At 42.6% G+C, this 13,954-nt stretch overlaps 2 protein-coding genes across 2 annotated transcripts in view; both read right to left on the bottom strand.

The window, feature by feature from the left end:
• The window catches only part of LOC125457967 (ADP-ribosylation factor-like protein 14), a 124,216-nt gene that overhangs the window by 78,764 nt on the left and 31,498 nt on the right, over positions 1 to 13,954 (bottom strand). The window lies entirely within an intron of this gene.
• The window catches only part of ppm1lb (protein phosphatase, Mg2+/Mn2+ dependent, 1Lb), a 178,122-nt gene that overhangs the window by 8,586 nt on the left and 155,582 nt on the right, over positions 1 to 13,954 (bottom strand). Inside the window, exon 3 of the mRNA XM_048542139.2 lies at positions 6,440 to 6,601. Within this exon, the coding sequence (XP_048398096.1) occupies positions 6,440 to 6,601 (162 nt within the window). The remainder of the gene's footprint in view (positions 1 to 6,439; positions 6,602 to 13,954) is intronic.

A 13,954-nucleotide genomic window follows, 5' to 3' on the forward strand; every position in this document is an offset into this window, starting at 1 on the left:
AGCTGACGTCATCATCCTAGGAAAAAGTCCGTGACTGTCCACCTTATCTAATCCTCTGATCATCTAGGTGATGGCCTAGTGGTATTATCTGTGGACTATTAATCCAGAAACCCAGCTGATGTTCTGGGGACTCGGGTTCAAATCCAACCACGGCAGATAGTGGAATTGGAATTCAAAAAAAAGTCTGGCCTACATGTGACTCCAAACCCACAGCAATGCGACTGACTCTCACCTGCCCTCTGAAATGGACTAGCAAGCCACTAAGTTGTACCAATTGCGCAAAGACTCAAAGAAATGAGACTGGATGGATTACCTGACATTGACCCAGGCATCGGAAAAGACAATGGCTGAAACAGCCCTGGCCTCCTCACTAACATCTGGGGGTTAGTGCCAAAACTGGGAGAGCTGTCTCTCAAACTAGTCAAGCAACAGCCTGACAGGTTCCAGACCCAAAACGTCAGCTTTCCTGCTCCTCTGCTGCTTGGTCTGCTGTGTTCATCCAGCTCTACACCTTGTTATCTCAGATTCTCCAGCATCGGCATTTCCTACTATCTCTCTCAGCCTGACATTGTCTGTAAGGTATCATTCTGAGTATGACTATGTCCCAGACACCACCATCACGATCCTGTCACCCCAGCAGTGGGTGTGGCACAGTGGTATACAGTAGGGAGGGTGTTGCTCTAGGAGTCCTCAGCATTGACACCGGACCCCATGAAGCCTCATGGCTTCAAGTTGATGAATCAGTATTCCTCAATGTTGAACAACACTTAGAGGAAGCACTGAGGATGGCAAGGGCACAAAATGTACTCTGGGTGGGGGATTTCAATGTCCACTGGGCCTGCGACAAGTGGTGAGGGAACCAATAAGAGGGAAAAACATACTTGACCTCATCTTACTAATCTGCAAGCTGCAGTTGCGTCTGTCCATGACAGGATTGATAAGTGACCGTTGCACAGCCCTTGTGGAGACGAAGTCCCACTTTCACTTTGAGAACAACCTCCATCGTGTTGTGTAGCACTATCACCGTGCTAAATGGAACAGGCTTCGCACAGATCAGGCATCTCAAGATTGGGCATTCATGAGGCACTGTGGGCCATCAACATTAGCAGAATTGTACTCCTGCACAATCTGTAACCTCATGGCCTGGCATATCCCCCACTCAAACATTACCAACAAGCCAGGGGATCAACCCTGGTTCAATGGAGGGCATGCCAGGAGCAGCACCAGGCATACCTGAAGATGAAGTATCAACCTGGTGAAGCCACCAAGCAGGACTACCTGCACGCCAAACAGCAAGTGATAGACACACCTGAGCTATCCCATAACCAATGGATCAGATCTCTGCAGTCCTGTCACATCCAGTCATGAATGGTGGTGGATGGTTAAACAACTCACTGGAGGAACAGGCTCCACAAATGTCCCCAGCCTCAATGATGGAAGAACCCAGCACATCAGCGCAAAAGATCAGGCTGAAGCAGTTGCAGCAATTTTCAGCCAGAAGTGCCGAGTGGTTGATTCATCTCAGCCTCCTCCAGCGGTCCCCAGCATTCCAGATACCAATCCTTGCCTGGATGACTGCAGCCCCAACAACAGTCAAGAAGCTTGACACCATCCAGGACAAAGCAGCCTGGTTGATTGGCACTACATCCATACATCCACAAACATTCACTACTTCCAACACTGACGTTCAGTAGCAGGAGGAGCTTGGTACAGAAGGATACCCATTGCTGAAGATAAGCATGCATGTGCAGCAGGTGCTAAAGAAGGCAAATTGTATGTTGGCCTTCATTGCAAGAGGTTTCAAGTACAGGAGCAGGGACGTGTTATAACAGTTACATAGGGCCTTGGTGAGGCCATGCCTAGAATATTGTGTGCAGTTTTGGTCTCCTTTTCTCCGGAAGGATGCTCTTGCTGTTAAGAGACTGCAGTGAAGGTTTACCAGGCTGATTCTAGGGATGAGGAGAGATTGACTGACTGTTAGCCACAACGATGCCACCCAAAGGTTGCAGGAACAGTAACTCATATTTCACTTGGGAACCCTGCAGCCTAATGGTATCAATGTGGACTTCACAAGCTACAAAATCTCCCCGCCCCTGACCGCATCCCAAAACCAGTCCAACTCGTCCCTGCCTCCCTAACCTGTCCGTCCTTTCTCTCATATATCTACTCCTCCCACCTCAACCCCCACCCCCATGCCCTACCTTCCAGCCACATCCCCGCCTCATTGACCTGTCCATCTCCTCTCCACCTATCTGCTCCTTTTATCCATCTTCCATCCACCTCCCCCTCTCTCTCTATTTATTTCATAATTCCCATTCCCTTCCCCTTCCCCATTTCTGAAGAAGGGTCCAGACCCAAAATGTTAGCTTTCCTGCTCCTCTGCTGCTTGGCCTGCTGTGTTCACCCAGCTCGACACCTTCTTATCTCCCTTGACTAGGTTAGGTTTGTTTTTGCTACAGTTCAGACAAATGAGTGGGCTAGTTCTCATAGAGACTTATAAAGTTCTAACAGAACTAGACAGAGTAGATGCAGGGAGGATGTCCCTGATGATGGGACCATCCAGAACCAGGGGTCACAGTCTAAGGATTCAGGTTGACCATTTAGGATGGAGATGAGGAGACATTTCTACACCCAAAGAGGAGTGAGTCTGTGGAATTCATTATCACAGGAAGTCGTTGATGCCAAAGCACTCAATGTATTCAAGAGATGGTTGATATAACGCTTGGAGCAAATGACGGGTTATTGGGAAAAGCAGGATTGGGATACTGAGTTGGATGATCTGTAATGATCGCGATGAATGATGGAGCAGACTCGAATGGCTGAATGATTTCCTCCTGGTCCTGTCTTCTATGTTTTTATATCTACAGGGTACTCCTGCAATACCTGCCTAGTTCTCCTACTCTACATGGTGCTCATCTGTTCCCTCTCTGCTTGTGGAGTTTTACTCTGCAGTGAACATTTCTCTGCACATGCTATTCATAAGACTCTTGGTCTTGTAGATGCTCGATAGCGTGCGCAGTGACTACTCCAGTTCCAGATCACAAGCTTCTGGAAAACACGTCCTGCACTCATTATCATCCTGGGCATTGCCCAAAATTCTTCAAAAAGGAGGAAGAGCACACCACAGCCTTGTACTCTGCTGCCATGCCTTATCACTTTTTAAATCAAATCCTAGATTGCCCTTTAAAATCAAATACTTGAGGGCCTTCTTCTCTGGACAAGTGCCTTTTAAAAACTATGAAACTTATAATGGTCTAAGGGACGAACTTGCTCTGGTAAACTGGGAAGTATCACTTTAATGTATAAATAGGATGGTGGACAGGCACTCGTAAACATTTAGTCTGGCACAAAAACAAAACAGGAAAAGTGGCTAGTGAATGGGAGGAGCTGAAGAAAATCAGGACTTTTCAGGAAAATGTGCTCAGGAAACTGTTAGGGTTAATGGACAATGAATCTTCAGAGTCCTACATTCTACGTCCCATAGTACACAAGGAAGTGGCCTTAGAAATAGTGGATGCATTGCTGAACATTATACACTGGAGCTTATCAGTTATCCTGACCTGAGCTGTATTGTAGAAAGAGAACAAAGAACAATACTGCACAAAAACAAGCCCTTAACCCCTCCAACCCTGCGCAGACGCATTTTGCCATTCCATACTAATACTGTCTTCACTCAAGAAGGGTCTAGGCCTGAAACGCCACCTTTCCTGCTCCTATGATGCGGCTTGACCTGGTGTGTTCATCCAGCTCTACACCTTGTTATCCTAGATGACCACTTGTGCAGAAAGTGCTCCCAGCTACAGAAACTGGAGCTCCAGGTTATCGGTAGATGTGAAGTGAGAAAAGAACTTCTTGACACAGTGAGGGTATGAAATGACTACCTAGAAATGTGAAGGAAGCAGGTTTTCAGACTGGCTGGGGTAACTCTTTCTGCTGACAGATTTTAAAAAATAAATTACCATCAGCATGGCCACATGCGTGGTTTGGACATTTAACATACAGATATGTTAAACAATTGGGTTTTGCACAACAGCCGTGGTGAATTTTGTTTTGATTTTATTTAAAATAAGTTTCAAGACCAAATATGAATGCTGATGCCACAGCAAGGATTCCTACTGTCTACAAATTCAAGAACCTAGCTACAGCTATTATGCTTGGACTAAAGACATTGTCTTTCATGGTCTAGGCTGTAACAAAATAGTCGTTTGACTGTCCAGATCATGTTTAAGGATCTCTGCATCCTCATCACAGTTCATCCCCCTCATCCAACTTGATGTCATCTGCAAACTTTGAGATGTTACATTTTGTTCCCTCATCCAAATCATTCATGTGTATTGTGAATAGCTGGGGTCCCAGCACTGATCCCTGTGGCACCCTACCAGCTACTGTCTGCAAATTTGAAAAGCACCCAATGATTTCTACTCGTTTCCTCTCTACCAGCCGGTTTTCTGTCCACCTTGCCCCAGTCCATTGTGCTTTAAATTTGCACAATAATCTCTTCTGCAGGACTTTTCTTTCTATTCATTTTGAGAGATGTGGGCATGAGTGGCTGGCCAGCCAGCATTTCTTGCTGATCCCTAATTGCCCTTGAGGTGGTGGTGAGCTGCCTCCTTGAACCGCTGCATTGTTCCTGCTGTGTGTTGACTCACAATGCTATTATTAGGGAGGGAATTCCAGGATTTTGACCCAGCGACAGTGAAGAACTGGTGCTACATTTCCAGGTCAGGATGATGCGTGACTTGGAGCTGGTGGTGTCCCCATATATCTGCTGCCCTTGTCCTTCTAGACAGAAGTGGTCCTGGGTTTGGAAGGTGCTGTCTTCTTTACATTAAACATGTGTACGTTGGTTATTGATCATTCTGCTATTGGTAAGAGTTTCTCCATATTCATGTTATTAAATCACCTTTGAATTTTGGAATTTCTTTGTTCTATCTTCCAAAAAACTCTTTTCTCTAAGCAGAGCTACCCAAGCTTTTCTATTCTCTTTCTGTAACTGAAGTTACACATCTCAATATTATTCTCCTAAATGTCCTCCACACCCTCTCTAGAGTTTTGACATTCTTACTAAAGTGTGGTGCGCAGAAATAATAGCACATCTGGGGCCTAACCAGTGATTTATCAAGAATTAGCAACATGTTCCTGGTTTTGTAGTCCATTTCTCTATTTATAAAGCCAAAGATCCCATAAATTTTTAGTAGGTTTCTCAGTTTGTTGTGCATTTAACAATTTTTAAGGTTTTAAGATGTAATTACGCGAACCCATGACACTGTCAGTTCTTCCTCCCCCAACATTATTGCCACAACCTATCCTCCTTGATTGTCACAGCTACTTTTCCCTTAGTAACTATTTCATTCCTAAGTTGATTGCCCCTCTTCCTGGTCTTTCAGAGGAACATTGGCTCATTCCTGCTCCTATCAGCTCCATGCCTGCACTGCCATTCTGTATATTGGCTGAGTATCCACCTCACTGCCATTTTCCCAGGCTATTCCCAAATCCCTTGACATCATCATTACCTGAAATCAAATAACTGTTTACAAGGTAATGACTGAATATCCATAGACATCCAAGGGATTCACTATTTCCCTGAGTACCTCATTTTGGCCATAGATGACATCCCTTTAATTTTGAGACTCTGTCTCCTGATTCTGAACCCCACAATCATAGTAAACATCCTTTCTAAAATTACTGTCTATTCCTTTAAGAATTTTGTAACTTTCTGTGCAATTGCCTCATTTAAAAAAAAAACTCAAGAGAATGCAGGTCCAGTCTCTTCAATTTCTCTTCATAGGGCAGTGCCACTAACCCATCACTATACTGAACTTCCACTGCACTCCCTCTATGGTAACTATATCTTTCCTCAGGCAGGAGGACCAGTATTGTACACAAAACCCCAGATGAGGCCTAACCAGCATTCTATACAATTGAGGCAAGATTTTTTTGATACTGTACTGAAATCTTCTTGTGATGAAATCTAACAGGTATTTGACTTCTGAATCACTTAATGGACTAGCGTGTTAGCTTTCAGTAACTTACAAACAAAGACACCTAGCTTTCTTTCGCACATCAACACTTGCCAATCTCTCACCACTGAAGAAGTATTCTGCATCTTTGTTTCTCCCACCAAAGTGGATAGCTTTCCCCTTCACTTACCCATGGGCCATTACTGACATCACACTAGCTCCTAGTGAATTGTACTTCACCAGTGGCCTGTCTGTGGCTTCCCACAGCTTGCCACTTCAATGGTTATGAAGCCTAAGGCCCAATATTGGATCTGACTAGGGTGTATCAATCAAGAGCAGGGATTATCTTATGCCATGAAAATGCCAACAGAAATACACAAGATCCCAGCTAAACAGCAGCAAGAATGACAATAAGAATACATTCTATGATATTTTGCACTTTTGAAAACAATGTAAGATGTTTTTCCTTTTCCCGTTACCTGCTCGTTTTATCCGTTTTCTTTCCTTCAGCTGGTAAGGCTTGTGGTCATGTGAAAGGGGTACGGCATTCCCCTCTTTGTCACACAGTACACCACGAGAATCTCCAACATTTGCAACAGTTAGCTCTTTGTCTGACAACAGTGCAAGCAGGCATGTTGTGCCTGTAAACAAAATATACGTGTTATTATTGGAAATAAACAAAATCAACCAAGCAGTTTTGATGCTATAGATTTCTGCACCGGGCTTGTTACCATTGTAATAACAAGAGCTCCAATATTCAACATTTTCATTACTTTTTTGGACAGTGGAGAATATAAGGCATTTAAAAAATTTCAAGAAACCTTTTGATGATAATGTGGCCTTTATGAATGGTTGCTATTGGGTAATACTTAGTGCTAGTTCTGTCACTGAGTCAATAACGTTGCACACCAAATACTCTGTACTATTATGGACGCGCTGTTTCTAAGATTTTACAGGTGTATCGCTAACAGAACACTTCAAGCTATAATTATTGTAAGGAATAGAAGTAACCTTTGCTCAGGGAACAGATCCATGTACTTTGTCAAGTAGTATTTAAAAAAAGCAAGGTACAATAGCCTTACATAAGATGTACATTTCATTGATATTAAAATATACTTGACTACTTAACTTCAATTTTCATAAAACAGCACTTTGCTTAATAAATACCATTAGTTAATAACATTTTAGTCATCCTTTAAATAACTTACTTGAAATAACGGTATGATTCCAAAAAGCTATTAATAAGCTAATGATTAAAATTTATTTTGAAATTTTCTATTTGGTAAATTGAAACTGATCTTATTCATGATTATTTGGACAAAAGAATCTTGGGAAGTTAAGCACTTCTTTAGAGTTCTGAGGGAAGTGGCTGAGGAAATAGCGGAGGCTTTGGTTGTGATCTTTCAAAAGTCACTAGAGTCTGGGAAAGTCCCAGATGATTGGAAAATTGCTGTTGAAACCCCCTTGTTTAAGAAAGGATCAAGGCAAAAGATGGAAAATTATAGGCCAATTAGCCTAACCTCGGTTGTTGGTAAAATTCTACCATCCATTGTTAAGGATGAGATTTCTAAATTCCTGGAAGTGCAGGGTCAGATTAGAACAAGTCAGCATGGATTTAGTAAGGGGAGGTCATGCCTGACAAACCTGTTAGAATTCTTTGAAGAGGTAACAAGTAGTTAGACCAGGGAAGCCCAGTAGATGTTATCTATCTAGACTTCCAAAAGGCCTTTGATAAGGTGCCTCACGGGAGGCTGCTGAGCAAGGTGATGACCCATGGCGTTCGAAGTGAGCTGCTGGCTTGGATTGAGGACTGGCTGTCTGACAGAAGGCAGAGAGTTGGGATAAAAGGCTCTTTTTCGGAATGGCAACCAGTGACGAGTGGTGTCCCGCAGGGTTCGATGTTGGGGCCGCAGCTGTTCACCTTGTATATTAATGATCTGTTTGAAGGGACTTGGGCATTCTGGCGAAGTTTGCCGATGATGCGAAGATAGGTGGACAGGCAGCTAGTACTGAGGAGGTGGGAAGGCTGTAGAAAGATTTATACAGTTTAGGAGAGTGGTCCAAGAAATGGCTGATGAAATTCAACGTGAGCAAATGTGAGGTTTTGCACTTTGGAAAAAAGAATACAGGCATGGACTATTTTCTAAGCAGTGAGACAATTCATAAAGCAGAAGTACAAAGGGATCTGGGAGTGTTGGTCTAGGATTCTGTAAAGGTTAACTTGCATGTAGAGTCCGTGATTAAGAAAGCGAATGTAATGTTGTCATTTATCTCAAGAGGGTTGGAATATAAAAGCAGCGATGTGCTCCTGAGACTTTATAAAGCTCTAGTTAGGCCCCATTTAGAATATTGTGTCCAATTTTGGGCCCCACATCTCAGGAAGGACATACTAGCCCTGGAGCATGTCCAGCGGAGATTCACACAGATGATCCCTGGAATGGTAGTTTTAACGAATGATGAACGGCTAAGGATCCTGGGATTGTACTCATTAGAGTTTAGAAGGTTGAGGGGAGATCTAATAGAAACTTACAAGATAATGTTTGGCTTAAAAAGGGTGGACACTAGGAAGTTGTTTCTGTTAGGCAGGGAGTCTAGGACCTGTTGCACAGCCTTAAAATGAGAGGGGGTAAATTTAAAACTGAAATGAGACGACATTTCTTCAGCCAGAGAGTGGTGGGCTTATGGAATTCCTTGCCACGGAGCGCTGTGGAGGCCAGGACGTTAGATGCCTTCAAGGCAGAGATCGATAAATTCTTGATCTCACAAGGAATCAAGGGCTCCGGGGAGAGTGCAGGGAAGTGGAGTTGAAATGCCCATCAGCCATGATTTAAATGGCGGAGTGGACTCGATGGGCCGAATGGCCTTACTTCCACTCCTATGTCTTATGGTCTTTCCTACTCATATGCACACTGCACAGACATAGATGAACAACATTATTTGAAACATTGCTTTATTGATATCTAATAAAATCTCAAGTAATACAGTAAGCCACAATCCTTGTATAAAATAATATAGTTCATATTCCATTCTAATTCTTTTGGAATCTCCAGTTAATTTCAAATAGTGTTTGGCTGATTATTTTTAGGAAATTTTCTTTTATGATTAGTTAAAGTTTAAAAGGTCCGTTCACCTGAAATCCTTAGTTGGAAAAATGCTAGAATCTATTATAAAATATTTAATAGTACAGCATTTGGTAGACAGTGATAGGATCAGAATGAGTTAATATAGGTTTGTGAAAGGAAAATCATGCTTGACAAATTTTCTGAGGCTGTAACTGTAGAGTTGATAAGGGACAGCCAGTAGATATGGTTTACTTGTGCTTTCAGAAAGCTTTTGATGAGGACCCACATGAGAGGTTATGCAAAATAAAAGTGCATGGGTTTGGGACAGTGTACTGACCTAGATAGAGAACTGATTGGTAAACAGAAGAAAAAGTCACCGCATTATAAGAAGGATGTGGAAGCTTTGGAAAGGGTGCAGAGGAGATTTACTGGGATGTTGCCTGGTATGGAGGGAAGGTCTTATGAGGAAAGGCTGAGGGACTTGAGGCTGTTTTCATTAGAGAGAAGAAGGTTGAGAGGTGACTTAACTGAAACATATAAAATAATCAGAGGGTTAGATAGGGTGGATAGGGAGAGCCTTTTTCCTAGGATGGTGATGGCGAACACGAGGGGGCATAGCTTTAAATTGAGGGGTGAAAGATATAGGATAGATGTCAGAGGTAGTTTCTTTACTCAGAGAGTAGTTAGGGAATGGAACGCTTTGCCTGCAACGGTAGTAGATTTGCCAACTTTAGGTAATTTAAGTCGTCATTGGATAAGCATATGGAATACATGGAATAGTGTAGGTTAGATGGGCTTGAGATCGGTATAACAGGTTGGCACAACATCGAGGGCCGAAGGGCCTGTACTGTGCTGTAATGTTCTATGTTCTAAATGGGTCTTTTTCTAAGCGGCAACCAATAACTGGTAGGGTACCACAGGGATGAGTACTTGGACCCCAGCTAGTCACAATATATATTAATAGTTTAGATGAGGGAAATAAATGTAATGTCTCCAAGTTGGCAGCTGATACAAAGCTAGATAGGAGGATGAGCTGAGGAAGATACAGAGATGTTTCAGTATGATTTGGTCAAGCTGAGTGAGTGAGCAAATATGTGGCAGATGAAGTATAACGTGAATAAGTGTGAGGTTATCCATTTTGGTTGCAAAGACAGATTGAATAGTGATGGATTAGGAAAGAGGGAAGTGCAAGGAGACCTAGTCTTTTGCACCAGTCACTGAAACAAGATTAATGAAAATTAATAGTCAGATGATGGACAGCACAGTGGCATACCGATTAGCACTGGTGCCTCACAGTGCCAGGGATCTGGGTTCGATTCTAGCCTTGAGAGACTATCTATGTGGAGTTTGTGCATTCTCCCCATGTCTGTGTGGGCTTGCGCCAGGTAATCTGCTTTTCTCCTACAGGCCAAAGGTGGATTGGCAATGATAAATTGCCCATGGTGTCAAAGGACGTGCAGGTTAGGTGGATTAGCCATGGTAAGTACGGAGTTATGGGAATAGAATGGGGCTGTGGGTCTGAGGTGATGCTGTTTGGCCTCCATCTGCATTGAAGGGATTCTATCATTTTATGATTTGAGTACAAGAGCAGGATTTTCTTGCTACAGCTGTACAGGACCTTGGTGAGACCACACCTGGAGTACTCTGTACAATTTTGGCCTCCTTATTTGAGGAAGCATGTTCTAGCTGTGCAGGGAACACACAAAGGTTTACCAGACTGTTTCCTGGGATGGCAGGACTGGTGTTTGAAGTGGGACCAAATGGTTCGTAAAATATTTATTAGAATTTAGAAGAATGAGGAGGCATCTCATAGATACCTATAGAATTCCAGCAGGACTAGAATAGATAGCAAAGGAAGGAGATTCTGATGACCAGGGAGTGCATAACCAGGAGTCACAGTTTAAAGATATGAGGTGGGTTGTTTAGGATTGAGATGAGGAGAAATTTCTTCATCCAACGCATGGTGAACCCGTATAATTCTTGTCACAGTAAATGGTTATGGCCAAAATATTGGAGGTTTTTGAAGAGTTACTTTAGGTTCTTAGAGCTAAAGGGATCAAATGGGGAAAGCACGAACAGAGCATAGAGTTGGATGAACAGCCGTAATCATGTTGAATGGCACAGCAGGCTTGAAAGGCCAAATGGGCTATTCCTGCTCCAAGTCTCTACACTCGTGCATCAGAATTATTGAAACAGTTTTGCACTGTTCATGCATGTAAATCAAAATACATTGATATTGGGGCAGATTACTTTTTTATAGAATCTGGATAAAACTAACCACTTCAGTTGGGCAGGTAGAATTCATAACATATATGAAAACCATACATTTGTCTGCCATTCATTCAAATAGACAGAAAATTGGACATTCTTCTAACAGGCATCGCAAAGGAAATCTTCAATGTCTAAATTGTCTCAAAGTATTCTGTCCAAATGTATTATGAGAAGAAACTCAGAAAAACAATCTGCTCCATTACACGTTAGAATATTATGGCAGTCTAACAATGTAAAAATGAAAACATTAATACGTTGATAACTAACGTGTGGTCAATCAGGGCACACAGTATGATTAACTAAAGTGCAAATATGGATTTCTGTACAGTTTGCTGTAACTTACCTAAACTTAAGAATTGACCAAATTTTTTGTTCTTGCATGTTTCACAAGACCAAAAGACTTTTCAAAGTAAAGTAAATGCCCTGAATGCTGCAAGATTCTTTTTACCAACAAGAGATGCCTTGGGTAGGAATCCCTCCAACTCGACAAAGAAAAACATGAACATCTTCAGGTTTGGCGTAAGACCTGGAAGTGATTTAGTGAACCAGATGTCATGAGAACACCCTCACCACTGCGTTGAGCTTACTCTTCCTGCATTGGGACAACCTCCTACTGCCAAAGTCAAGATCTAGGCCTCCAGCTGCTGCAGTGCAAAGAGCTGCATTGGCACTGACTGCCAAAGTCCGTGCTGCAGGGCCTCATCCGCTGCCAGGCTCCAGATCCGACAAAGCCATCGTGCCATCGCCACCACTGCCTCTCTCCAGGAGTTAAATTTGATCTCCCCTGTTCTCGCAGCTTTTGCAGATGCCAGGCAACTTCTCTTGCAGCCATGTGGCTCGATCTCCTACCCACTGGCCTTACTCTCCTCTGAGCCCTCACATGGTGCTACTACACTGCAGCCATCTTGGATTTTAGAACCAAGTTAAGCCAATATAATCAAGCCATTGTGAAACTGAACACTCCCTTGTGTTCGTGCCTAAGAGGTTTTTGCCTATAGTTGCTTGGGCTGCACAGATTTGTGTATAATCTGGAATTATGGTGGGCAGTACTACTGGATGCTTATTTTTAACATTGTGTTGATTTTTAGGTAGAAGGGAACTTGTAGCATACTGCTCTGAAAGGGTTAATATTCAATTCAGTGCCATAAGTGCTGCACACTATGTGGATGTCACAGTTTGTGGTCAGGGAAATGGAGTTGATCAGAGACAGACCGGAGGTTAGTGTGCTCCTAATAATGTCGGCCATAATTAAAGCAGCCTTCACGCAATCTGTGAGAAGCTGTGAAAGTGGAGGAAAAAACAGATCTTAATCTCCGATTTGGTGAGGGGGATTATTTTTTCAAACAAACATCAGAAAGTCCTTTTGAACTATGAGCCATCGACAGCATATCTAAAAAAAGCATGTGACTTCAGTTAAAAGTCTTAGTCAACTACTTGGGGAGTTAATTGCTGAATGTTTACACAGTTGAGTTTCAATGATTCAGAAACAGATGGTCAGGGGCCACAACTAGGTTAAGTTTGGAGGATCAGAACTCATCCTAACAGAAGCGCAGTTTTGTAGCTTGTGGCTCAAGACTGTGAGAGGCTTTTCACAATTGTAAAAGTTTCCAGTCTGTGGGGTTTTAGTTTATAGACGTTCCTAGGCTCTGGGATTTGGTAGAAATCTCAGATTGCTTCAACAGTATGAGAAAATTTGACTTTCAGGGTGACCAGGGACGGGCAATAAATGCTGGCCAGCCAGGAAATCCATTTTCCATGAGTGCATTAACAAAAGGGCAAGAGACTGTTACATGAGTAACAAATTCAAAATGTTAAGATGCATTTTTTAATGCGGTTGAGTGATTATAAAGGATATTGCTAGGTAAAGGGTTGAACCTTATTGCTGCTTATGTTAAGATCTTTCTAAATTACCTTATTGCTTTATTTCCTTTGTGTGATAAACTTGTGCTCTTTGATGAAAAGAACAATGGTACCCTCAGGTGAATATGTTCACAGACTGACCATCACAGTACCCACGCTGCAAAAATTAAACATACAATTCATGAAACTAAATCTTACTCTTGAGATCTGACTTGTCCAGTTTTCCATTGGGTGGAATCGAAGTGAATCCATTTATTATTTCATTAATTATTGCAACATGCAAGTAGAGAAACATGACTAAGGATAATGTAAAGCCAGAATTCATAAGAAACTGGGGCTATTGGAGGTATTATTGATGAGCCTTAGTCAGAATTGCAATATCCTTATCTTCCTCCTCATAAGACTGCTGGCACTGTCCCAGCTCTTCAATATCCATCACATCTCCTTTTGGCCAGCTCTAGATGTGCAGAATGTAATTATTACGTGACATACTCTGTTTGGAGGTACTGTAGGCCTCTGCACATTTATCCAAGCATCAGTCTCTTGAGGAGTCCCATTGTTTGCATGTCCCTGGCCCTGGATGCCCTGTATCCATGCTTGGCCTCAGTCAGGGGCTGTGTAATGGATTCATCAGCTATGGTTGGAAAGGGTACTATCTCTCCCAATACCTATCCTTCTGAGGCTTCTCACCCTCATCATTTTGCTCCTCATAATCGGATGTCCTCTGTCTTTGATCACTCTCGCAAAATTGTTCATCATAGTGAAGCCATTTAATGGATCACCCACAGTTTTGCCTTTTCA

Source organism: Stegostoma tigrinum, chromosome 14 (assembly GCF_030684315.1).
Source record: "Stegostoma tigrinum isolate sSteTig4 chromosome 14, sSteTig4.hap1, whole genome shotgun sequence".
Classification (NCBI taxonomy): domain Eukaryota; kingdom Metazoa; phylum Chordata; class Chondrichthyes; order Orectolobiformes; family Stegostomatidae; genus Stegostoma; species Stegostoma tigrinum.